This window comes from Anser brachyrhynchus, assembly GCF_964034855.1.
Source record: "Anser brachyrhynchus genome assembly, contig: SCAFFOLD_622, whole genome shotgun sequence".
Lineage (NCBI taxonomy): Eukaryota > Metazoa > Chordata > Aves > Anseriformes > Anatidae > Anser > Anser brachyrhynchus.
Window position 1 is genome coordinate 1 of NW_027663575.1, and position 23,260 is coordinate 23,260.

The following is a 23,260-nucleotide window of genomic DNA, read 5'->3' on the forward strand; positions in this document are numbered from 1 at the left end:
GGGGGGCCCGAACCGAGCCGAGGAGGAAACCCGGAGCGGGCCCCCCCCCCCCCGCCGCGCGCCGATTGGCCCCGCGGCGCGTCGCTCAAGGCGGCGCCGCGCGGCGATTGGCCGGCGGGGCGCCCCCCGTGGGCGGGGCCCGCGCGGCGGCGGCGGCCGTTGGAATTGGCGGGAAGCGCTGTCAGTTACGGCGCCCCCCCCCCACCCCCCACCCCGCCGCCGGGGGGGCGGGGCCGGCGGAGCGCGCGCGGCGGGCGATTGGCCGGCGGCCGGGACGCGGCGCTCCCATTGGGCGGCGGCGACGCCCGTCGCGGCCCCCGCGGGGAGGGGAGGGGGGAGGGGGCAGCGCGCCGCGCTCCCTGCGGGGCTGGGCCGGGTTTGAAATTTAACGGCCGCAACGGCCGCCGGGACACGCCCCCCCCCCCGGCCGGGCCACGCCCCCCCCCGGGCCACGCCCCGCAGCACCGGGGGGCGGGGGGGGGGGCACCGGGACGGGCCCGGGGGGGCTCTGGGAACCCCCCGAGGGGGGCGAGGGGGAACCGGGGGGGGCCGGGGGGCGTTAACGGGGGCTCGGGGGGGGCTCTGGGGGCACCGGGACCCCCCCGCGGGGCGTTTAGGGGCACCGGGGGGGGCTTTGGGGGGAGGTCGGGGGCACCGGGACCCCCCCGCGGGGCCTTTAGGGGCACCGGGACCCCCCCTCAGGGGCTTTAGGGGCGTTGGGATGACCCCAAGGGTCACCGGGACCCCCCCACGGGGCTCTTAGGGTCACCAGGACCCCTCACGGGGCCTTTAGGGGCGCTAGGATGACCCCAAGGGTCACCGGGACCCCCCCTCGGGGGCTTTAGGGGCACTGGGACCCCCCCCACAGGGACTTTAGAGGCACCGGGACCCCCCACGGGGCCTTTAGGGGCGCTAGGATGACCCCAAGGGTCACCGGGACCCCCCCACGGGGCTCTTAGGGGCACCGGGACCCCCCCTCGGGGGCTTTAGGGGCACCGGGACCCCCCCTCGGGGGCTTTAGGGGCACCGGGACCCCCCCACGGGGCTTTTAGGGGCACCGGGACCCCCCCTCGGGGGCTTTAGGGGCACCGGGACCCCCCCACGGGGACTTTAGGGGCGCTGGGATGACCCCCAAGGGTCACCGGGACCCCCCCCCCGAGGGCTTTAGGGGCACCGGGACCCCCCCCCAGGGGCTTTAGGGACGCTAGGGTGACCCCAAGGGTCACCAGGACCCCTCCACAGGGCTCTTAGGGTCACCAGGACCCCCCCACGGGGCCTTTAGGGGCACCGGGACCCCCCCACGGGGGCTTTAGGGGCACCGGGACCCCCCCACGGCGCTCTTAGGGTCACCAGGACCCCCTCACGGAGCCTTTAGGGACACCGGGACCCCCCCCGGGGGGCTTTAGGGTCACTGGGACCCCCCCACAAGGCCGTTAGGGGTGCTAGGATGACCCCAAGGGTCACTGGGACCCCCCCACGGGGGTTTTAGGGGCACCGGGACCCCCCCACGGGGGATTTAGGGGCGCTAGGATGACCCCAAGGGTCACCGGGACACCCTCACGGGGGCTTTAGGGGCACCGGGACCCCCCTACGAGGCCTTTAGCGTCACTGGGACACACCCATGGGGGCTCTTAGGGTCACTGGAACCCCCCCACAGGGCTCTTAGGGTCACCAGGACCCCCCCACGGGGCCTTTAGGGGCACCGGGACCCCCCCACGGGGCCTTTAGGGGCACCGGGACCCCCCCACGGGGCCTTTAGGGGCACCGGGACCCCCCCTCGGGGGCTTTAGGGGCACCGGGACCCCCCCACGGGGCTCTTAGGGTCACCAGAACCCCCCCACGGGGCCTTTAGGGGCACCGGGACCCCCCCCGGGGGCTTTAGGGGCACTGGGACCCCCCCACAAGGCCGTTAGGGGTGCTAGGATGACCCCAAGGGTCACCGGAACCCCCCCTGGGGGCTTTAGGGTCACTGGGACACACCCATGGGGGCTCTTAGGGTCACTGGAACCCCCCCACGGGGCTCTTAGGGGCACCGGGACTCCCCCACGGAACCTTTAGGGTCACCAGGACCCCCCCACGGGGCCTTTAGGGGCGCTAGGATGACCCCAAGGGTCACCGGGACCCCCCCCGTGGGGGCTTTAGGGTCACCAGAACCCCCACACGGGTCCCTTAGGGTCACCAGGTCCCCCAAGGGGCCTTTAGGGTCACCGGGGGGGGCTCTGGGAGGGGGTTGGGGGCACCGGGACCCCCCTGTGGGGTCTGAGTGGGCACCGGGACCACCCCACGGGCACCCGGAACCCCCACAGGGGCTTTATGGGCACCGAGGGGGCTCTGGGGGGGCTTTGGGGGCACCGGGACCCCCCCCACGGGCACCGGGACCCCCCCACGGGGCCTTTAGGGTCACCGGGACCCCCCCACGGGGGCTTTAGGATCACCGGGACCCCCCCTCGGGGGCTTTAGGGGCACCGGGACCCCCCATGGGGGTTTTAGGGGCTCTGGGACCCCCCCACAGGGCCTTTAGGGTCACCGGGACCCCCCCACAGGGCCTTTAGGGTCACCAGGACCCCCCCACGGGGCCTTTAGGGGCACCGGGACCCACCCTCGGGGGCTTTAGGGTCACCGGGACCCCCCCATGAGACCTTTAGGGGCACCAGGACCCCCCCCACAAGACCTTTATAGGCACCGGGACCCCCCCACGGGGGTTTATGGGTCCCGCAGCCCCCCCATTCCCCCCCCAGCAGCTGCCACCCTCTGCCCCCCCCCCCGCTGACGTCCCCTCGCCCCCCCCCGGGGGTCCCGCGCCCCCCACCCCGTAATCGCTCAGCTCCGGTCCCGATTTAGCCCTAATCCCCCCGGATCGGCCTCGTTAACACCCGGCCGCTAACGAGATTAGGGGGGGCTCGGCCCAACCGGGGGGGGGGGGACGCGGGGCAGGCCGGGAGGTGTAGTCCTGGGGGGGCAACGGGGGGGTCTGGGGGGGGGGTTGGGGAGAAATGGGGGGATTTTGGGGTTGTGGGGGGGATTTGGGGTGGGGGGGATTTGGGGTGCGGGGGGAGGGGTAATGGGATTGGGGGGGGGTCTGGAGTGGTTTTGGGGGAAAAGGGCGGGATTTGGGGTGTGGAGGTTAATGGGGGGATTTGGGGTGGGGGGGGAATTTGGGGTGCGGGGGGGGTTTGGGGTGCGGGGGGTAATTGGGGGGATTTGGGGTGCGGGGGGTACTTGGGGGGATTTGGGGTGCAGGGGGTTAATGGGATTTGGGGGGGTCTGGAGTGGTTTGGGGAGAAAATGGGGGGATTTGGGGTACGGGGGGAACTGGGGGGATTTGGGGTGCAGGGGGTTAATGGGATTTGGGGGGGTCTGGAGTGGTTTGGGGGGAAAATGGGGGGATTTGGGGTACGGGGGGAGTTGGGGGGATTTGGGTTCACGGGGGGGGAGTTTTGGCAGAATTTGGGGGCGTGGGAGGAAAATGGGGGGGCCAGGAGGGGGCCTCGGGGCGCAGGCGGCACTGGGACAATTCGGGGTCCGCAGCGGGATTTTGGGGGGCGCTGGAGGAATTGTGGGGTGCGGGTGGGAACGGGGCTATTAAAGGGGATTGGGGGCAATTTGGGGGTGGGGGGGGGGTCGGGGAGGGTGTGGGGGGGGGGCCGGTGCCCCCCCCGCCCCCCCAAGCAGGCGCTAATCGGGGCTGGGGCGCGATTAGGAGCCCCCAAAGCGGCTTTGGGGCGGCTCAGCCCGGCTTGGCCGGCGCGGCGGCGGCTCAGCCCGGCTCAGCCCCGCTTGGCCGCGGGCTCAGCCCCGGGGGGGGGCCCGGCCCCCGCCCCCCCGCCCCCCCCGGCCCCCACCCTATAAAGGGCCCCGCGCCGGCCCCCCGCCCGCCCACCCGCGGGGTCTTCGTCCCCGGCCGTCGCCTTCGTCCCCCGTTGGGGCGGCCTCGTCCCCACCCGTGGGCTTCGTCCTTACCGCGCGTCTTCGTCCCCGCCCGTTGTCTTCATCGCCCTTCGTTGCGCCTCCATCCCGCGCCGCTGCCTCCGTCCCTGTCCGTTGTCTTCATCCCAGTTTGTTGCGTCCTCGTCCCTACCCGTTGTCTTCCTCCTCAACCGTTGTCTTCATCCTCGTCTGTTGTCTTCGTCCCCATTTGGTGCGCCTTCATCCCCAACCATAGTCTTCATCCCTACCGGTCTTCTTCAACCCTAACCGTTGTCTTCGTTCCCCTCCGTTGTCTTCGTCCCCCTCCATTGTCTTCGTCCCCATCCACAGTCTTCATCCCTACCGGTCTTCTTCAACCCCAGCCGTAGCCTTCAACCCAACCCTTGTCTTCATCCCCATTTGCTGCGTCTTCATCGCTCCCCGTTGTCTTCATCCCGATCTGCAGTCTTCATCCCTACCGGTCGGCTTCATCCCCAACCGTTGTCTTCATCCCTACCCATTGTCTTCATCCCCACTGGTCTTCTTCATCCCCAACCATTGTCTTCATCGCTCCCCGTTCTCTTCATCCCGATCCGCAGTCTTCATCCCTACCGCTCGTCTTCATCCCCGCCCGTTGTCTTCATCCCCATTTGTTGCGTCTTCATTCCCAACCACTGTCTTCATCCCCACCCGTTGTCTTCATCCCCACCCGTTGTCTTCATCCCCATCCATAGCCTTCATCCCCACTGGTCTTCCTCACCCCCCACCCGCTGCCTTCATCCTCACCCACCGTCTTCACCCCCGTTCCCCGCGTCCCGCTCCCGCTCCCCGCCATGCGCCAGCCGCAGCCGGCGCGGGACGAGCTCCCGGAGGACTTCTACATCCCGATGGCGCTGGACGCGCCCAACCTGACGGCGCTCAGCCCCTTCCTGGTGCCGCAGACCCACCTGGGCAGCCCGGGGGTCTTCCGGGGGATGTCGGTGTTCATGTTCGTGCTGATCGCGCTGGGGGTGCCCATCAACAGCCTCACCATCTTCTGCACCGCCAAGTACAAGAAGCTCCGCTCGCACCTCAACTACATCCTGGTCAACCTGGCGGTCTCCAACCTCCTCGTCATCTGCGTCGGCTCCACCACCGCCTTCTACAGCTTCTCCCAGATGTACTTCGCCCTGGGGCCCACCGCCTGCAAGATCGAGGGCTTCGCCGCCACCCTGGGAGGTAGCGGGGGGCGCGGGGACGTGGGGACGTCGGGGTGCAGGGACGCAGGGCGTTGGGACGCAGGGCGTTGGGACACAGGGACGTTGGGGTGCGGGGACGTTGGGACACGGGGACATTGGGACACGGGGACACAGGGCGTTGGGATGTGGGGACGTTGGGACACGGGGATGTGGGGACGCGGGGACATTGGGGTGCGGGGACACTGGGCCACGGGGACAGAGGGAGTTGGGACGTGGGGACATTGGGACACGGGGACATTGGGGTGCAGGGACGTTGGGACACGGGGATGTGGGACACGGGGACGTGGGGCATTGGGTGTGTGGGACGCGGGGACGTTGGGACACAGGGCATTGGGACGTGGGGACGCAGGGATGTTAGACACGGGGACGTTGGGATGCGGTGACATTGGGATGCAGTGACATTGGGATGTGGGGCATTGGGTACGTGGGACGCGGGGACGTTGGGATGTAGGGACATTGGGACATGGGGCACTGGGACGCAGGGAGGTTGGGACATTTGGATGCAGGGAGGTTGGGACACGGGGATGTTGGGATGTGGGGACACAGGGACATTGGGATGCAGGGACATTGGGACATGGGGACGTTGGGACGTGGCGACATGGGGCATTGGGTTTGTGGGACGTGGGGACATTGGGACATGGAGCATTGGGACGTGGGGACGTGGGGACATTGGACATGGGGACATTGGGACACGGGGACATGGGGACATTGAGACAGACATTGGGACATGGGGACATTGGGACATTGGGCGTGTGGGATGCAGGGACATTGGGATGGACATTGGGACACAGGGACATTGGGACGCGGGGACAAGGGGACGTTGGGACATGGGGCACTGGGTGTGCAGAACGCGGGGACATGGGGATGCGGGGACGTTGGGATGGATGCGGGGACGTGGGGACGTGGGGACATCGGGTGTTGGGTGTGTGGGACATGGGGATGTGGGGACGTTGGGATGTGGGGACGTTGGGGGTGTGGGGACACGGGGTGTGGGGACATCAGGACATGGGGAATTTGGGGGTGTGGGGACGTTGGGCGTGGGGACGTTGGGTCCGTGTGGATGTGGGGCACGGGGGACACCAGCGCGTGGGGACGTGGGGATGCAGAGACTACTGGGGACAGGGGGACGTGGACATGGGGCCATGGGGACACAGGAATATGGGGCCATGGGGACGTAGGGATATAGGGCCACAGGGCCACAGGGATATGGGGCCGTGGGGACATATGGATATAGGGCCACAGGGACATATGGGTATAGGGCCATGGGGACACAGGGTTACGGGGCCATGGGGACGTAGGGATATGGGGCCACGGGGACACAGGGATATGGGGCCGTGGGGCCATGGGGCCGCGGGGCCGCGGGCACAGGAGGACGCGGTGCCGCCCGCAGGCATGGTGAGCCTGTGGTCGCTGGCGGTGGTGGCCTTCGAGCGCTTCCTGGTGATCTGCAAGCCCCTGGGCAACTTCACCTTCCGGGGCAGCCACGCGGTGCTGGGCTGCGCGGCCACCTGGGTGCTGGGGCTGGTGGCCTCGGCGCCGCCGCTCTTCGGCTGGAGCAGGTGGGGGCCGGCTGGGGGGGGAGGGGGGGCACCGCGGGGGTGGGGGGCGCAGGGCCGGTGCCAGCGTGGCCGTCGCCGCCCCCAGGTACATCCCCGAGGGGCTGCAGTGCTCGTGCGGCCCCGACTGGTACACGACGGGCAACAAGTGGAACAACGAGTCCTACGTCCTCTTCCTCTTCTGCTTCTGCTTCGGCGTGCCCCTCGCCATCATCGTCTTCTCCTACGGGCGCCTGCTCATCACGCTGCGCGCCGTGAGTGCCGCCGGGGGGGTGCGGGGGGGTCACTGGGGGGGGTCACTGGGGGGTCTTTGGAGCTGGTTGGGGGTCATTGGGAGTCATTGGGTGTCATTGGGTGTCATTGGGGGGTCATTGGGGCTGGTTGGGTGTCACTGGGAGTCATTGGGTGTCATTGGTGGTGTCATTGGGGCTGGTTGGGTGTCACTGGGGGTCATTGGGGGTCATTGGGGCTGGTTGGGGTTCGTTGGGGGGCCATTGGGTGTCACTGGGGGGTCATTGGGTGTCACTGGGGCTGGTTGGGGGTCACTGGGTGTCGTTGGGGCTCATTGGGAGTCACTGGGGTGTCACTGGGGGTTTGTTGGGGCTCGTTGGGCTTCATTGGGAGTCAACTGGGGGTCATTGGGGCTTGTTGGGGTTCATTGGGGGGTCATTGGGAGTCATTGGGTGTCATTGGGGCTGGTTGGGGGTCATTGGGTGTCATTGGGGGGTCATTGGGGCTGGTTGGGTGTCACTGGGGGGTCATTGGGTGTCATTGGGGCTGGTTGGGGGTCATTGGGGGTCATTGGGAGTCATTGGGTGGCCATTGGGTGTCACTGGGGGGTCATTGGGGCTGGTTGGAGGTCATTGGGTGTCATTGGGGCTCGTTGGGTGTCACTGGGAGGTCATTGGGTGTCATTGGGGCTGGTTGGGGGTCATTGGGGGTCATTGGGCGGCCATTGGGTGTCACTGGGGGGTCATTGGGTGTCATTGGGAGTCATTGGGGCTGGTTGGGTGTCATTGGGGCATCATTGGGGGGGTCACTGGGTGTCATGGGGGTGTCACTGGGGGATCACGGGGCACCACTGGGGGTTCCTGAGCACCATGGGGCGCCACTGGGTGTCACTGGGAGCCCTTGGGGTCACTGGGGTGTCCCTGGGGGTCGCTGGGAGCCATGGGGTGCCAGCGGGGGTCACTGGGGGGCCGCTGGGGGTCACTGGGGGCACTGGGGTGCCCTTGGGGTCATGGGGCACCATTGGGAGTCACTGGGGCACCACTGGGGTGCCGTTAGGGGTCGCTGGGGGACATGGGGGCATCGCTGGCTGCCATTGGCTGTCCCCGGGGTGTCCCCGCCTGCCATTGGCTGTCCCCAGGCACCCCCCGCCCCGTGCCCCCCGCGCGTGGCGCGGCCCCGACCCAGACGGAGGCGGGGGCGGTGCCGGGGCCTTTATTGGGGAGGTGGGGGGACACCGGTGACGTCATCGCTATGACATCATGGCTGTGATGTCATTGCCGTGACGTCATCACTGTGACATCATGGCTGTGATGTCATCGCTGTGACGTCATCGCTGTGACGTCACGGCCCCAGTGCCGGTGGCGCTGTCTCAGGGCGTCCCCGTGGTGACGTCACTTCCCCTTGTGCCCGCGGTGGTGATGTCACGTCCCCGCGGTGATGACGTCACTTCCCCTGTCATGACGTCACGGCCCCACGTGACCCGAGGGTGGTGACACCGTGCCCCCGCGGTGATGATGTCACGCCCCTGTGGCGCTGATGTCATGTCCCTATGATAATGACGTCACGTCCCCGCGTGTCCCCACGTCCCTGCCGCCACCTCCCTGCGGTGATGATGTCACATCCGGTGGCAATGACGTCACGCCCCCACGGTGCTGATGTCACGTCCCCGCGTGTCCCCAAGCAATGAGGTCCCCTCCCCATCACGATGACGTCACATCCCACAGCAGTGACGTCACATCCCGCACCAGTGACGCCCCACCCCGTGGCAGGGATGCTCCCTCCCACATCAGTGACGTCACCCCCTGCTCGATGACGTCACACCTTGTGTCAGTGTCCCACTCCCTGGCAATGACGTCACCCCCCGGTCAATGACGTCACCCCCCGGTCAATGACGTCACCCCCATGTAAATGGCGTCCCATCCCATATCGATGACGTCACGCCCCACGCCAACGACGCCCTGTGCCGTACCTTATCGATGATGTCACGCCCCACGCCGATGATGTCACAGCCCACATCGATGACACCACACTGTGTGTCAGTGACGTCACGCCCCACGTCAACGATGCCCTGCCCCATGTCAATGACGTCACGCTGTATGTCAATGATGTCACGCCCCACGTCAGTGACACCCTGCCCCACGTCAATGATGTCACACCCCACACCCATGATGTCATGTGCCATGTCAGTGACGTCATGCCCCATGTCAACGACACCCTGCCCCACGTCAACGACGCCCTGCCCCACGTCAATGATGTCACGCTGTATGTCAATGACGTCACGCCCCACGTCAGTGATGTCATGCCCCACATTGACGCCGCCCTGCCCCACTTCGACACCGCCCTGCCCCACGTCAATGACGTCACGCCCCACGTCAATGACGTCACACTGTATGTCAATGACGTCACGCCCCGTGTCAGTGATGTAACACCCCACGTCAGTGACGTCACGCTGTATGTCAATGACGTCATGCCCCATGTCAATGATGTCACGCCCCATGTCAGTGACGTCATGCCCCACGTCCATGACGTCACACCGTGTGTCAATGACGTCACGCCCCACGTCAATGACGCCCTGCCCCACATCAACAACGCCACGCCCCACGTCAACGGCATCACGCTGTATGTCAACGGCGTCACGCCCCACGTCAGTGACGTCACGCCCCACGTCAACGGCGTCACACTGTATGTCAACGGCGTCACGCCCCACGTCAGTGACGTCACCCTGTATGTCAATGACGTCACGCCCCACGTCAATGACGTCACGCCCCGCGCCTTACCGTTGCCGTCCCGCCCGCGGCAGGTGGCGCGGCAGCAGGAGCAGTCGGCCAGCACGCAGAAGGCGGAGCGCGAGGTGACCAAGATGGTGGTGGTGATGGTGCTGGGCTTCCTGCTCTGCTGGGCGCCCTACACGGCCTTCGCGCTCTGGGTGGTGACGCACCGCGGGCGCAGCTTCGAGGTGGGGCTGGCCTCCGTGCCCTCCGTCTTCTCCAAGTCCTCCACCGTCTACAACCCCGTCATCTACGTCCTCATGAACAAGCAGGTGGGCGGGGCCGCGGGGGCGGGGCCTAAAGGGGCGGGGCCTAAAGGGGCGTGGTCAAATGGGGCGTGGTCAAATGGGGGCGGGTCTAATGGGGCAGGGTTAACGGGGTGGGGGCAGGCTGGGGGTGGCGCCCAGCAGCACCCAATGAGGTCCCACGACACCCAGTTACTCCCAGTGGTACCCAGTAAGGTCCCAGCAGCACCCATTAAGAGCCCAGTAAGGTCCCAGCAGCACCCAGTAAGGTCCCAAGGCACCCAGTTACTCCCAGTGACACCCTGTTACTCCCAGTGACACCCAGTAAGGTCTCAGTGACACCCCGTAAGGCCCCAGTTAGGTCCCAGGGCACCCAGGAAGGTCCCAGTGAGGTCCCAGGGCACCCAGTTACTCCCAGTGACACCCAGTAAGGTCCCAGTGACACCCAGTAAGGTCCCAGTGAGGTCCCAGAGCACCCAGTCACTCCCAGTGGCACCCAGCAAGGTCCCAGCAGCACGCAGTGAGCCCAGTAAGCTCCCACTGACACCCAGTAAGAGCCCAGTAAGATCCCAGCAGCACGCAGTGAGGTCCCAGTAGCACTCAGTCGCTCCCAGTAAGACCCCAGCAACCCCCCACTGACATCCCCATGACATGCCCCAGTCCCCCCAGCCCCTCCCAGCCCCCCCCAGTCCCTCCCAGTCCTCCCAGTCCCCCCCAACGACACCAGTAGGGGCCACCCCACCGGGCCAGGGTCACCCTGTGGGTCTCGGAGCTGCTGTGGGTCACGGTGCCGCTATGGGTCGTGGTGCTGTGGGTCATGGTGTTGCTATGGGTCGCGGTGTCGGTATGGGTCACAGTGCCGTGGGTCACAGTGCCTCTACGGGTTGCGGTACCTCTATGGGTCGTGGCGCTGCTGTGGGTCTCAGTACCTCCATGGGTCACGGAGCCGCTATGGGTTGTGGAGCGGCTGTGGGTCACGGTGCCCCTATGGGTCACAGCGTTGCTATGGGTCACGGTACCTCTATGGGTCGCGTTACCTCTATGGGTTGCGGTGCCTCTATGGGTCGCGGTGCCCCTATGGGTCGCGTTACCTCCATGGGTCGCGGTGCCTCCATGGGTCGCGGTGCCTCCATGGGTCGCGGTGCCCCTACGGGTCGCAGTACCTCTATGGGTCGTGGTGCCCCCGTGGGTCGCGGTGCCTCCGTGGGTGGCGGTGCCGCGGGTGACGTGGGGCTGGGTGCGGTGCCCGCAGTTCCGCTCGTGCATGCTGAAGCTGGTGTTCTGCGGGAGGAGCCCCTTCGGGGACGAGGACGACGTCTCGGGCTCCTCGCAGGCCACCCAGGTCTCCTCCGTCTCCTCCAGCCAGGTCTCGCCCGCGTAGGCTGCCCCACGGCGGGCCCTGCCCCACGGCGAGCTCTGCCCCACGGCGAGCCCTGCCCCACGGCGGGCCCTGCCCCACGGCGAGCCCTGCCCCACGGCGAGCCCTGCCCCACGGCGAGCCCTGCCCCACGGTGGGCCCAGCCCCAGCCCCACACCCCAGGCTCCCCCCCAGCAGCGTGGGGCTGCGGCCGCCCCCCAAGCGTGGGGCGCCCGCCGTGGGGCAGCCCCCCCCCCCCCCCCCCCGTTGTACATAACCCCCGCGGCATTAAAGGCTGGAGACGCAGCCCCCGGCCCCACAGGTGTTTGTTGGGGGGCGGTGGGGGGGGGGTGTGGGGTGTGGGGGGGGGGCGGTGTGGGGCGCCCCACGGCGGGGGGGGCCGCGCGGCCGAGTTCTGCTAGTAGTGAGCTCGCGGCAGGGACAGTTCAGAACTAGCGGAATTCCTGCCGCACGGCCCCACGGCGGGCACGGCCCCACGGCGCCCCACAGGACCCACGGCTGCCCCACGGAGCCCCACAGGACCCACGGCTGCCCCACGGCTGCCCCACGGGACCCACGGCTGCCCCACGGCTGCCCCATGGAGCCCCACAGGACCCACGGCTGCCCCACAGCTGCCCCACAGGACCCACAGCCCCACAGCGTCGCCCCCCCCCCACGCGTCCCATGGGTCCCGCGGCTCCCCTGTGGGGCACGGGTTGGCCCCGCGGGTTCCCTGCCCCACAGCGGCCCCGCAGCCGCCCCATGGGTGCCCCCCCCTCGCCCCATAGAGCCCCGTAAGGGATCCAGCCCCACAGCGCCCCATAGCCGCCAACACCCTACAGCGCCCAGCCAGCCCCACAGCGCCCCGCAGCCACCCCTGCCCCATAGCGCCCCACAACCACCCCCGCCCCACAGCACCCCACAACCACCATCGACCCATAGCACCCCACAACCACCCCCGCCCCACAGCACCCCACAATAACCCCCACCCCACAGCACCCCACAAGTACCATCGACCCATAGCGCCCCACAACCCCTCCTGCCCCATAGCGCCCCACAACTCCCATCTCCCCATGGCACCCAGCCAGCCCCACATCGCCCCACAACCACCCCCACCCCACAGCACCCCACAACCACCATTGACCCATAGCACCCCACAACCACCCCTGCCCCACAGCGCCCATCTCCCCATGGCACTCAGCCAGCCCCACAGCGCCCCACAACCGCCATCACCCCACAACCCCCCCTGCCCTACATCACCCCACAACCGCCCCCACCCCACAGCGCCCCACAACCATCATTGACCCATAGCGCCCCACATCTCCCCACACCCCCCAGCACTTATCTGCCTCCATCTCCGGGCCCTCGGGGCGCCGTGGGGAGAGCACCTGGGGGGGGGCTCACGGACCCCGCCCCACAGCGCCCCACGGCCCCTGCCCCACGGCCACCCCACGGCGCCCCGGCGGCCGCCCCACCGCTCTCCCCGTGCCCGGCCGGGCTCCCCCTTTTCCGCGCCTCCAGATTACGGCGGCCCCTGCCCCCCCCTAATCGCGCTCCCCCGGGGCGACCCCGAAAATCCCCGGATTAGGGGGGGGCGCGGCGGGATTAGGGGCAGCGCCCCACGGCAGCCGTGGGGCGGCCCCCGCCTCGGGGCCCCTCGTTAATCCCCTAATTGCTAATGAGGGCTTTGGGCTATTTTTAAGGGGGCTGGGGGCCGGGGGCGCCCCCCCCTTCCCCCCCCCCCCCCCGCCCTACTTGGCCCCGTGCCGGTGCCCCCCATGATGTAACCGCGGGGACCCACGGCGGACGCTGTGGGGCGGGAGGGGGGCTGGAGCCCCGCTATGGGGCAGGAGTGGGGCAGGAGGGGGGTGGGAGTCTCGCTATGGGGCAGAAGTGGGGCTGGAGCCCCGCTATGGGGCAGAGCAGAATGCCCGCTGTAGAGCATCCTATGGGGCTGTGCCCCCCAACCATGCAGGCCACCCCATGGCGTGCCCCATAGCGCCGGGCTCCCCAACCGTGTGGGGCTGCAGGCTGCCCCACGGCGTGCCCCATAGGGCCGAGCCCCATAGCGCCGAGCCCCATAGGGTCAAGCCCCCCAACCATGTGGGGCTACTGGCTGCCCCACAGCGTGCCCCATAGGATCGTGCCCCATAGGGCCGAGCCCCCCAACCACATGGGGCTGCCGCCCACCCCATGGCGTGCCCCATAGGGTCGAGCCCCATAGCGCCGAGCCCCACAGCGCTGAGCCCCATAGGATCGAGCCCCATAGGGCCGAGCCCCATAGGGCCGAGCCCCCCAACCACATGGGGCTGCCGCCCACCCCATGGCGTGCCCCACAGCGCCGAGCCCCACAGCGCCGAGCCCCATGGGATCGAGCTCCATGGGGCCGAGCCCCCCAACCATGTGGGGCTGCAGGCTGCCCCACAGCATGCCCCATAGGATCATGCCCCATAGGGCTGAGCCCCCCAACCACGTGGGGCTGCCGTCCACCCCATGGCGTGCCCCATAGGGTCGAGCCCCATAGCGCCGAGCCCCCCGCCCGTCCCTTGGGATTAGCGGCCGCCCTCAGCCCGGTCACCCCGGGCCCGTCCGGGTGACGCGGGGCCGCTGCCCCCCCCCCCCCCGCCCCCAATTAAGGGATCAGGGGGCGCGGGGGGGGGCTGGGGGGGGGGCCGGGTAATCCGAGGGGGGGGATAAGAGCGGCCCCGGCGCCCCCCGGCGGCGGCAGCACCATGGCGGCGGGCTGGGAGGCGGCGTTCGCCGCGCGCCGGCGGCACGAGGACGAGGACACGACGCGGGACAGCGTCTTCACCTACACCAACAGCAACAACACCCGCGGTGAGCGCGGCGCGGGCGGGCGGCGGCGGCGGTGGCCTTGCCTGGTGGCCGTGGCACCCGGCGGTGGCCTTGCCTGGTGGTGGTGGCACCCGGCGGTGGCGTTATCTGGTGGTCGTGGCACTCGGTGGTGGCCTTACCTGGTGGTGGTGGCACTCGGTTGCGTGGTTCCCCGGTGCCGGTGTCACTTGGCGCTGGTGTCACCGGGTTCCGTGGTTCCCCGGTGCCAGTGTCACTCGGTGGCCATGTCACCTGGTTGCGTGGTTCCCTGGTGCTGGTGTCACCCAGCGCTGGTGTCACTTGGTGCCGGTGTCACTTGGCGCCGGTGTCACCCGGTTCCGTGGTTCCCCGGTGCCGGTGTCACTCAGTGGCCGTGTCACCCGGTTGCGTGGTTCCCTGGTGCCGGTGTCACCTGGTGCCGGTGTCACCCGGTTCCGTGGTTCCCCGGTGCCGGTGTCACTCAGTGGCCGTGTCACCCGGTTGCGTGGTTCCCTGGTGCCGGTGTCACCTGGTGCCGGTGTCACCCGGTTCCGTGGTTCCCCGGTGCCGGTGTCACTCAGTGGCCGTGTCACCCGGTTGCGTGGTTCTCCACTGCCAGTGTCACCCAGTGCCAGTGTCACCCGGTGGCCGTGTCACCCGGTGGTGTGGTTCCCTGGTGCCGGTGTCACTTGGCGGGCACGTCACCCGGTGCTGGTGTCACCCGGTGCCGGTGTTACCTGGTGTCGGTGTCACCCAGTTCCCCGGTGGTGGTGTCACCCAGTTGCATGGTTCTCCATTGATGGTGTCACCCAGTGCCAGTGTCACCCGGTGGCCGTGTCACCCGGTGGCGTGGTTCCCCATTGGCGGTGTCACCCGGTGCTGGTGTCACCCAGTATCGGTGTCACCTGGTGCCGGTGCCAGCCGGTATTGGTGTCACCCGGTGTTGGTGTCACCCGGTGCCAGCGTCACCCGTTGCTGGTGTCACCCGGTGCCGGTGTTACCTGGTGCTGGTGCTGCCTGGTTCCAGTGTCACCTGGCACCAGTGTCACCCGGTACTGGTGCTACCCAGTATGTGTGTCACCCGGTGTTGGTGTCACCCGGTGCTGGTGTCACCCGGTGCTGGTGCTACCCGGTTCCAGTGTCACCTGGTGCCGGTATCACCCAGTGCTGGTGTCACCCGGTGCCGGTGCCACCCGGTTCCAGCGTCACCCAGTATTGGTGTCACCCGGTGTCGGCATCACCCGGTGCCGGCGTCACCCCGGCGTCACCCGGTCGTGACGCGGTGCCGCCGCAGGTCCGTTCGAGGGCCCCAACTACCACATCGCGCCGCGCTGGGTGTACAACCTGACGTCGCTGTGGATGATCTTCGTGGTGGTGGCGTCGGTGTTCACCAACGGGCTGGTGCTGGTGGCCACCTGGAAGTTCAAGAAGCTGCGGCACCCCCTCAACTGGATCCTGGTCAACCTGGCCGTGGCCGACCTGGGCGAGACGGTGATCGCCAGCACCATCAGCGTCATCAACCAGATCTCGGGGTACTTCGTGCTGGGCCACCCGCTCTGCGTCGTCGAGGGCTACACCGTGTCCGCCTGCGGTGAGAGGGGGGGGCGGGGAGAGGGGGGGGGTGTGGGGCTGGGAAATGTGGGGCACTGGGGGTGTGGGGCTGGGGGGTGTGGGGCTGGGAAATGGGGCACTGGGAGGTGTGGGGCACTGGGAGGTGTGGGGCTGGGGGTGTGGGACTGGGAAATGGGGCACTGGGAGGTGTGGGGCTGGGAGATGCGGGGCTGGGGGTGTGGGGCTGGGAAATGGGGCACTGGGAGGTGTGGGGCTGGGAGATGTGGGGCACTGGGAGGTGTGGGGCTGGGAAATGGGGCACTGGGAGGTGTGGGGCTGGGAGATGTGGGGCTGGGAGATGTGGGGCTGGGGGGTGTGGGGCTGGGAAATGGGGCACTGGGAGGTGTGGGGCTGGGAAATGTGGGGCACTGGGGGGTGTGGGGCTGGGAAATGTGGGGCACTGGGAGCAAGAAGTTTTGGGACACTGGGAATGAAGGGGCTGGGAGCTGTGGGGCGCTGGGAGAAGTGGGGCTGGAAAACGTGGGGCTGGAAGCTGTGGGGCAGAGAGGCGTGGGGCTGGGAAGTAGAGGAGTGGGAGACGTGGGGCTGGGAAATGTGGGGCTGGGACCCACAGGGCGCTGAGAGCTGTGGGGCCGGGAGCCGCGGGACCTCAGGGATGTGGGGCCAGGAACGGGCACACAGAGCGCCGTGGGGCCCAGATGTGGGGCAGGGAGCGAGGCAGCACAGCCACGGGGGGGGGGGGCACGCACCGCGGGTCCGCGCGCCGTGGGTGGCAGTGCCGTGGGTCCCTGCGCCGTGGGTCCCCGCGCCGTGGGTCCGCGCGCCGTGGGTCGCAGCGCCGTGGGTGGCAGCGCCGCGGGCCGCCCCGCAGGCATCACGGCGCTGTGGTCGCTGGCCATCATCTCGTGGGAGCGCTGGTTCGTGGTGTGCAAGCCCTTCGGCAACGTCAAGTTCGACGGGCGGCTGGCGGTGGCCGGGATCCTCTTCTCCTGGCTCTGGTCCTGCGCCTGGACCGCGCCGCCCATCTTCGGCTGGAGCAGGTGGGGGGGGCTGCCCCACGGCCGCCCTATAGCCACCCCATAGCCTGCCCCACAGCTGTCCTGCCCCACAGCTGCCTCACAGCCGCCCCACGGGCACCCCATGGCTGCCCCATGGCCACCCCACGCCCCATAGCCACCTCACAGCCACCCCATGGTCACACCGTGCCCCATAGCCACCCCACAGCCACCCTATAGGCACCCCATAGCTGCCCCATAGCCACCCTGCACCCCATAGCTGCCCCATAGCCACCTCAGAACCACCCCATGGCCACCTCGTGCCCCATAGCCGCCCCATAGCTGCCCCATAGCCACCCCAGAGCCACCTCAGAGCCACCCCGTGCCCCATAGCCACCCCATAGCCACCCCACAGCTGCCCCATAGCCGCTCCATGCCCCATAGCTGCCCCATAGCTGCCCCACAGCCACCCTGTGCCCCATAGCTGCCCCATAGCCACCTCAGAACCACCCCACAGCCGCCCCATGGTTGCCCCACAGCCGCCCCACGGCCGCCCCGTGTCCCTCAGCCGCCCCATAGCCACCCCACGGCCACCCCACGGCCACCCCGTGCCCCACAGCCGCCCCACAGCTGCCCCACGGCCCCACGCGCCCCGCGCAGGTACTGGCCCCACGGGCTGAAGACGTCGTGCGGCCCCGACGTGTTCAGCGGCAGCTCGGACCCGGGCGTGCAGTCCTACATGGTGGTGCTGATGCTCACCTGCTGCTTCTTCCCCCTCGCCATCATCGTGCTCTGCTACCTGCAAGTCTGGCTCGCCATCCGCGCGGTGAGCCCCCCCCAGGGACCCCCCCGGGACCCCCCCAGGACCCCCAGCCCCTCCCGGCCCCACTGATTCCTTCCTGACCCCGATCCGCGCCCCGCTGCCCTCCCTGCCCCACTGATCCCCTCCCGCCCCACTGCCCCTGAGCCCCCCCTTCCTGCCCCACTGACCCCCCCCACCCCACTGACCCCCATCCTCTCCTTCCTGCCCCACTGACCCCCCCCCACTGATCCCCCCCTGCCCCACTGACCCCCTTCCTGCCCCACTTCCCCCCCCCACTGATCCCCTCCCACCCCACTGCCCCCGAGCCCTCCCTTCCTGCCCCACTGACCCCCCCTGCCCCACTGACCCCCTTCTTCTCTCCCCCCCCACTGATCCCCTCCCGCCCCCCTGCCCCCCTGATCCCCCTCCCTCCCTCCCTGTCCCACTGCCCCCCAGCCCCACCGACCCCCCCCAGCCCCACTGACCCCCCTGCTCTCCCCCGCTGCCCCCCAGCCCCATTGACTCCCCCAGACCCCCCCACCCCCTCCAGCCCCATTGACCCCCCCATCCCCAGCTCCCCCCAGCCCCACCGACCCCCCCAGCCCCCCTGCCCCCCATCCCCATTGACCCCCCCCACACCCCATTGACCCCACCCCCACCCCATTAACCCCCCCAGCCCCATTAACCCCCCCCCAGCGCCACTGCCCCCCCAGCCCCACTGACTCCCCCCAGCCCCACCGACACCCCCCAGCCCCACCGACACCCCCACACCCCATTGACCCCCATCAACCCCCCCCAGCCCCATTGACCCCCCCCAGCCCCATTAACCCCCCCCTGACCCCCCCGGCCCCCCCCGCAGGTGGCGGCGCAGCAGAAGGAGTCGGAGTCGACGCAGAAGGCGGAGAAGGAGGTGTCGCGCATGGTGGTGGTGATGATCGCGGCCTACTGCCTCTGCTGGGGGCCCTACACCTGCTTCGCCTGCTTCGCCGCCGCCAACCCCGGCTACGCCTTCCACCCGCTGGCGGCCGCGCTGCCCGCCTACTTCGCCAAGAGCGCCACCATCTACAACCCCATCATCTACGTCTTCATGAACCGCCAGGTGCGCGGGGCGCGGGGCGGGGGTGTGGGGTGGGATGGGGGGCTGGGGGGCGTGGGGCAGGATGGGGAGTGGGGGTGGGGGGTGTGGGGCGGGATGGGGGGCGTGGGGCGGGATGGGGAATGGGGCTGGGGGGCGTGGGGCGGGATGGGGGGCATGGGGCAGGATGGGGGGCGTGGGGCGGGATGGGGAATGGGGCTGGGGGGCGTGGGGCGGGATGGGGGGCGTGGGGCGGGATGGGGAATGGGGCTGGGGGGCCAGGTGTGGGGCTGGGGGATGTGGGGTGGGATGGGGAAGGGGGCTGGGGGGTGTGGGGCAGGCTGTGGGGCTGGGGGATGTGGGGCAGGGTGTGGGGTGGGGCTGGCAGATGTGGGGTGGGCTGGGGAATGGTGCTGGGGGGTGTGGGGTGGGCTGTGGGGCAGGGTGTGGGGCTGGGGGGTGTGGCGCAGGATGGGGGGTGTGGGATGTGGGGCTGGGAGATGTGGGGTTGGTTGTGGGGTGGGGCTGGGAGATGCGGGGTGGGCTGGGGAATGGGGCTGGGGGGCGTGGGGCGGGATGGGGGGCGTGGGGTGGACTGTGGGGCTGGGGGATATGGGGCTGGGTGTGGGGTGTGGCTGGGGGGTGTCGGGTGGGATGAGGAATGGGGCTGGGGGGCGTGGGGCAGGCTGTGGGGCTGCCATGGGCTGTGTGGGGCATGGTGTGGGGCTGGGGGCCGTGGGGCCACGACGCAGGACGTGGGGCTGGGATGGAAGACAGGATGTGGGGCAGGGGGCTGTGGGGCACGGTGTAGGGCAGGGGGCTGTGGGGCTGAGGGCTGTGGGGCTGCCACGGGTTGTTGTGGGGCCGGGCTGAGGGACGTGGGGCCAGGACACGGGCTGTGGGGCAGGGACGTGTGGGGCACGGTGTGGGGCTGCCATGGGGCCGCCGTGGGTTGTTGTGGGGCTCGGTGCGGGGCTGGGGGCTGTGGGGCCGCCACGGGCCAGGCCGCGGGCCCCGCCGCGCCCCTGACCCCCCCCGTTTCCCCCCGCCGCGCAGTTCCGTAACTGCATCCTGCAGCTGTTCGGCCGCAAGGTTGACGACGGCTCCGAGGTGTCCGCGTCCCGCACCGAGGTCTCCTCCGTCTCCAGCTCCTCCGTGGCGCCCGCGTAGGGCCGGGGCCGGCGGCGCCGCCTCCGGGGCCCGCTCCGGGGCCTAGGCCGCCGACTAGGCCGCGGCCGTCGCCATGGTTACCGCCCCGCTTCCCGCCCCGCCGTCGCCGCGGCAACGCCCCGCCCCCCTGTACAGCCCCGCCCCCGCTGTAGCCAATAAAGGCTCGGACCTTCTGTAGCCCGCGGCCAATGGGGGAGCGGCGCTCCGGCGCGCCGCGCGGCGGTTGGCGAGCGGGGCTGTCCGTCTCCGCGAGGCCCCGCCCTCCCGCGGAGGGAGGGAGGGAGGGAGGGAGGAGGCGCCTCCTCCAATCGGCGCGGCGGGAGGATGCCGCGCGGTGATTGGCCGAGGCGGGGCGAGCGGGAAGCGGGCGGAGGGCGGCGATTGGCTGGGAAAAGGGCGGGAGCGGCGCGCGCCGCCCGGAGGGAAAAGGGCGGGAACGGCGCGTGCTGAGGGAAAAGGGCGGGAACGGCGCGTGCTGAGGGAAAAGGGCGGGAACGGCGCCCGGCGGGGGGGGGGGGGGCGGTTCCCGGCCCAATTAACGCCTCTAATTAGCGGTTTCTCGTTAAGGCCCCGCCGGGAGCCCTTCATTAGCCGTGGCTGCACCCCGCCGCGCCCCCCCCGGCGCTGTCGGTGCCGTAGAGCTCCAGCAGCTCCCGCAGGATCTGCGCCAGCTCCGCGGGGCTCAGCGACGGGCTCAGCACCTGGGGGGGGGGGGCACCAGTTTGGGGCTCCCAGTACGGCCGGAACCGCCCAGTGCCCCCCCCCAGTCCCGCCCAGTGCCCCCCCCCAGTCCTCCCAGTGCCCCCCAGTTTCCACATATCCCACCCAGTCCCCCCCAGTCCTCCCAGTGCCCTCCCAGTGCGCCCAGTCCTTCCCATAACCACCCCGCCAGTGCTCCCAGTCCCTCCCAGTACTCCCGGCGCCCCCCACTCCCCCCATCACTCTGTCCCAGTGCTCCCAGTCCCCCCCAGTCCCTCCCAATCCCCCCCATCACCCCTATCCAGTGCTCTGAGTCCCTCCCAGTCTCCCCAGTCCCTTCCAGCCCCCCCCAGTCCCTCCCAGTTCCCCCCAAGTGCCCCCCCTACACCCCCCCATCATCCCTTCCCAGTCCATCCCAGTCCCCCCAGTTTCCCCCCAGTTTCCCCCAATCCTCCCAGCTCCCCCCACACCCCCCCATCACCCCTCACCAGTGCTCCCAGTCCCTCCCAGTCCCCCCATCACCCCTTCCCAGTGCCCCCCAGTCCCTCCCAGTGCCCCCCCGGCCCCCCCACTCCCCCCATCACCCCTTCCCAGTCCCCCCCCAGTGCCCCCCAGTCCCTCCCAGTCCCCCCCTAGTCCCCTCCCAGTCCCCCTCCACTCCCCCCCAGCCCCCCCACTCCCCCCATCACCCCTTCCCAGTCCCCCCCAGTCCCCTCCCAGTTCCCCCACTCCCCCCATCACCCCCCCCAGCGCCCCCCCAGCCCCCCCCACTCCCCCCATCACCCCTCCCAGTCCCCCCCAGTGCTCCCCAGTCCCTCCCAGTCCCCTCCCAGTCCCTCCCCCACTCCCCCATCACCCCTTCCCAGTGCCCCCCAGCCCCCCCACTCCCCCCATGACTCCTTCCCAGTCCCCCCCAGTCCCCTCCCAGTTCCCCCACTCCCCCCATCACCCCTCCCAGTGCCCCCCACTCCCCCCCAGTCCCCCCATCACCCCTCACCAGTGCCCCCCAGTGCCCTCCCAGCCCCCTCCCAGCCCCCCCACTCCCCCCATCACCCCTCCCCAGTCCCCCCCACTCCCCCCCAGCCCCCCCACTCCCCCCATCACCCCTCCCCAGTCCCCCCCAGTCCCTCCCAGTCCCCTCCCAGTTCCCCCACTCCCCCCATCACCCCTCCCAGTGCCTCCCAGTCCCCTCCCAGTCCCCCCCCACTCCCCCCATCACCCCTCCCAGTGCCCCCCCACTCCCCCATCACCCCCCCAAGTCCCTCCCAGTGCCCCCCCAGCCCCCCCACTCCCCCCATCACCCCTTCCCAGTCCCCCCGAGTCCCCTCCCAGTTCCCCCACTTCCCCCCATCACCCCTCCCAGTCCCCCCCAGTGCTCCCCAGTCCCCCCGAGTCCCCTCCCAGTCCCCCCCCCACTCCCCCATCACCTCTCCCCAGTGCCCCCCAGTCCCTCCCAGTGCCCCCATCACCCCTTCCCAGTCCCTCCCAGTGCCCCCCCAGCCCCCCCACTCCCCCCATCACCCCCCCAGCCCCCCCCACTCCCCCCATCACCCCTTCCCAGTCCCCCCGAGTCCCCTCCCAGTTCCCCCACTTCCCCCATCACCCCTCCCAGTCCCCCCCAGTGCTCCCCAGTCCCTCCCAGTCCCCTCCCAGTCCCCCCCCCACTCCCCCATCACCTCTCCCCAGTGCCCCCCAGTCCCTCCCACTCCCCCCATCACCCCTTCCCAGTCCCCCCCAGTCCCCTCCCAGTTCCCCCACTCCCCCCATCACCCCCCCAGTCCCTCCCAGTGCCCTCCCAGTCCCCTCCCAGTCCCTCCCAGTGCCCCCCCAGCCCCCCCCACTCCCCCCATCACCCCTTCCCAGTCCCCCCCAGTCCCCTCCCAGTTCCCTCCCTCCCCCCATCACCCCTCCCAGTGCCCCCCCAGCGCCCCCCCCTCACCTGCCACCACCTGGGGGGCGCCCCCGGGGGGGCGGGGGTCCCGCAGAGCGCCATGGCGAGCAGCAGGGCGGCGGCGGCCAGGTGCTGGGGGGGGTGGCGCAGCCCCAGCCCCCCCGCGGCCCCGTCCCGCAGCAGCGCCCACGCCACCCCCGGCACCCGCGGCTGCCCCCAGCCCCCCCGGCGGCCCCAGCGGCCCAGCGCCAGCAGGTACTGCAGCAGGTACTGGGGGGGGGCAGGGGGGGTCACCGGGGGGGGCACGGGGGGGTCTGGGGGGGGATTGAGGGGGCTGGGGGGGGGCTGGAGGGGTTTTGGGGGGGCTGGGGGGGGCCCAGAGGGGTTTGGGGGGGGATTGAGGGAGCTGGGGGGGGCCCAGAGGAGATTGGGGGGGGCCCAGAGGAGATTGGGGGGGGATTGAGGGGTTGGAGGGGGGGCTGGGGGGGAGGCTGGGGGGGGGCCATAGGGGATTGAGGGGGTTGGGGGGGGCCCAGGAGGGTTTTGGGGGGGGTTGGGGGGGGGATTGAGGGGGCTGGGGGGGCCCAGAAGGGTTTTTGGGGGGGTTGGGGGGGGGCTGGAGGGGGTGGGGGGGGATTGAGGGGGCTGGGGGGGGCTGGCGGGTTTTGGGGGGCCTGGGGGGGGGCCCAGAGGGGGTCCGGAGGGGGTCCGGAGGGGGTGGAGGGGGGGCTCTTGGGGGGCCCAGAGGGGTTTGGGGGGTTGGGGTGGCTGGGGGGGGCTTGGGGGGGAGGTTGGGGGGGCTGGGGGGGGCTTGGGGGGGAGGTGGGGGGGGCCCAGAGTGGGTGGAGGGGGGTTGGAGAGGGGCAGAGGGGTTTTGGGGGGGGCTGGGGGGGGCCCAGAGGGATGTGGGGGGGGATTGAGGGGGCTGGGGGGGGGGGCTG

The 23,260-nt window shown here is 70.3% G+C and overlaps 2 protein-coding genes and 2 long non-coding RNA genes across 7 annotated transcripts; 2 read left to right on the top strand and 2 right to left on the bottom strand.

Annotated features, from left to right (window-relative positions):
- Positions 1-1,164: 1,164 nt before the first annotated feature.
- LOC308187224 lies at positions 1,165-2,464 on the bottom strand. The gene is made up of 3 exons (XR_013944529.1): positions 2,374-2,464; positions 1,370-1,969; positions 1,165-1,276 (listed from the first exon to the last, which is right to left on the bottom strand). It is a non-coding gene; the product is annotated as an uncharacterized lncRNA (long non-coding RNA).
- Positions 2,465-4,601: 2,137 nt separating this feature from the next.
- LOC308187221 (blue-sensitive opsin) lies at positions 4,602-11,456 on the top strand. Of its 3 annotated transcripts, none has more exons than XM_080609389.1 (5): positions 4,602-5,124; positions 6,535-6,703; positions 6,789-6,954; positions 9,732-9,971; positions 11,197-11,456. In XM_080609389.1, exons 1-5 carry the CDS (start codon positions 4,740-4,742, stop codon positions 11,323-11,325), a joined length of 1,089 nt encoding a protein of 362 aa, XP_080465515.1. In that variant the 5' UTR covers positions 4,602-4,739; the 3' UTR covers positions 11,326-11,456. The 3 variants fall into 3 exon arrangements, with proteins under 3 accessions (XP_080465515.1, XP_080465513.1, XP_080465514.1); XM_080609387.1 differs by lacking the exon at positions 11,197-11,456 and adding an exon at positions 10,337-10,644 and having other exon boundaries at positions 9,732-10,213; XM_080609388.1 differs by lacking the exon at positions 11,197-11,456 and having other exon boundaries at positions 9,732-10,479.
- LOC308187223 lies at positions 7,964-10,751 on the bottom strand. Its single transcript, XR_013944528.1, has 4 exons — positions 10,701-10,751; positions 9,709-9,934; positions 8,901-9,023; positions 7,964-8,532 (listed from the first exon to the last, which is right to left on the bottom strand). It is a non-coding gene; the product is annotated as an uncharacterized lncRNA (long non-coding RNA).
- A 1,165-nt stretch (positions 11,457-12,621) lies between the features above and the next one.
- LOC308187222 (red-sensitive opsin) lies at positions 12,622-19,751 on the top strand. 2 transcript variants are annotated; one of them, XM_080609390.1, is made up of 6 exons: positions 12,622-14,139; positions 15,410-15,706; positions 16,559-16,727; positions 17,343-17,508; positions 18,344-18,583; positions 19,616-19,751. In XM_080609390.1, the coding sequence occupies exons 1-6, from the start codon at positions 14,034-14,036 to the stop codon at positions 19,727-19,729; spliced, it is 1,092 nt and encodes a 363-aa protein (XP_080465516.1). In that variant the 5' UTR covers positions 12,622-14,033; the 3' UTR covers positions 19,730-19,751. The 2 variants fall into 2 exon arrangements, with proteins under 2 accessions (XP_080465516.1, XP_080465517.1); XM_080609391.1 differs by lacking the exon at positions 12,622-14,139 and adding an exon at positions 15,270-15,303 and having other exon boundaries at positions 15,379-15,706.
- The last annotated feature ends 3,509 nt before the right edge of the window (positions 19,752-23,260 follow it).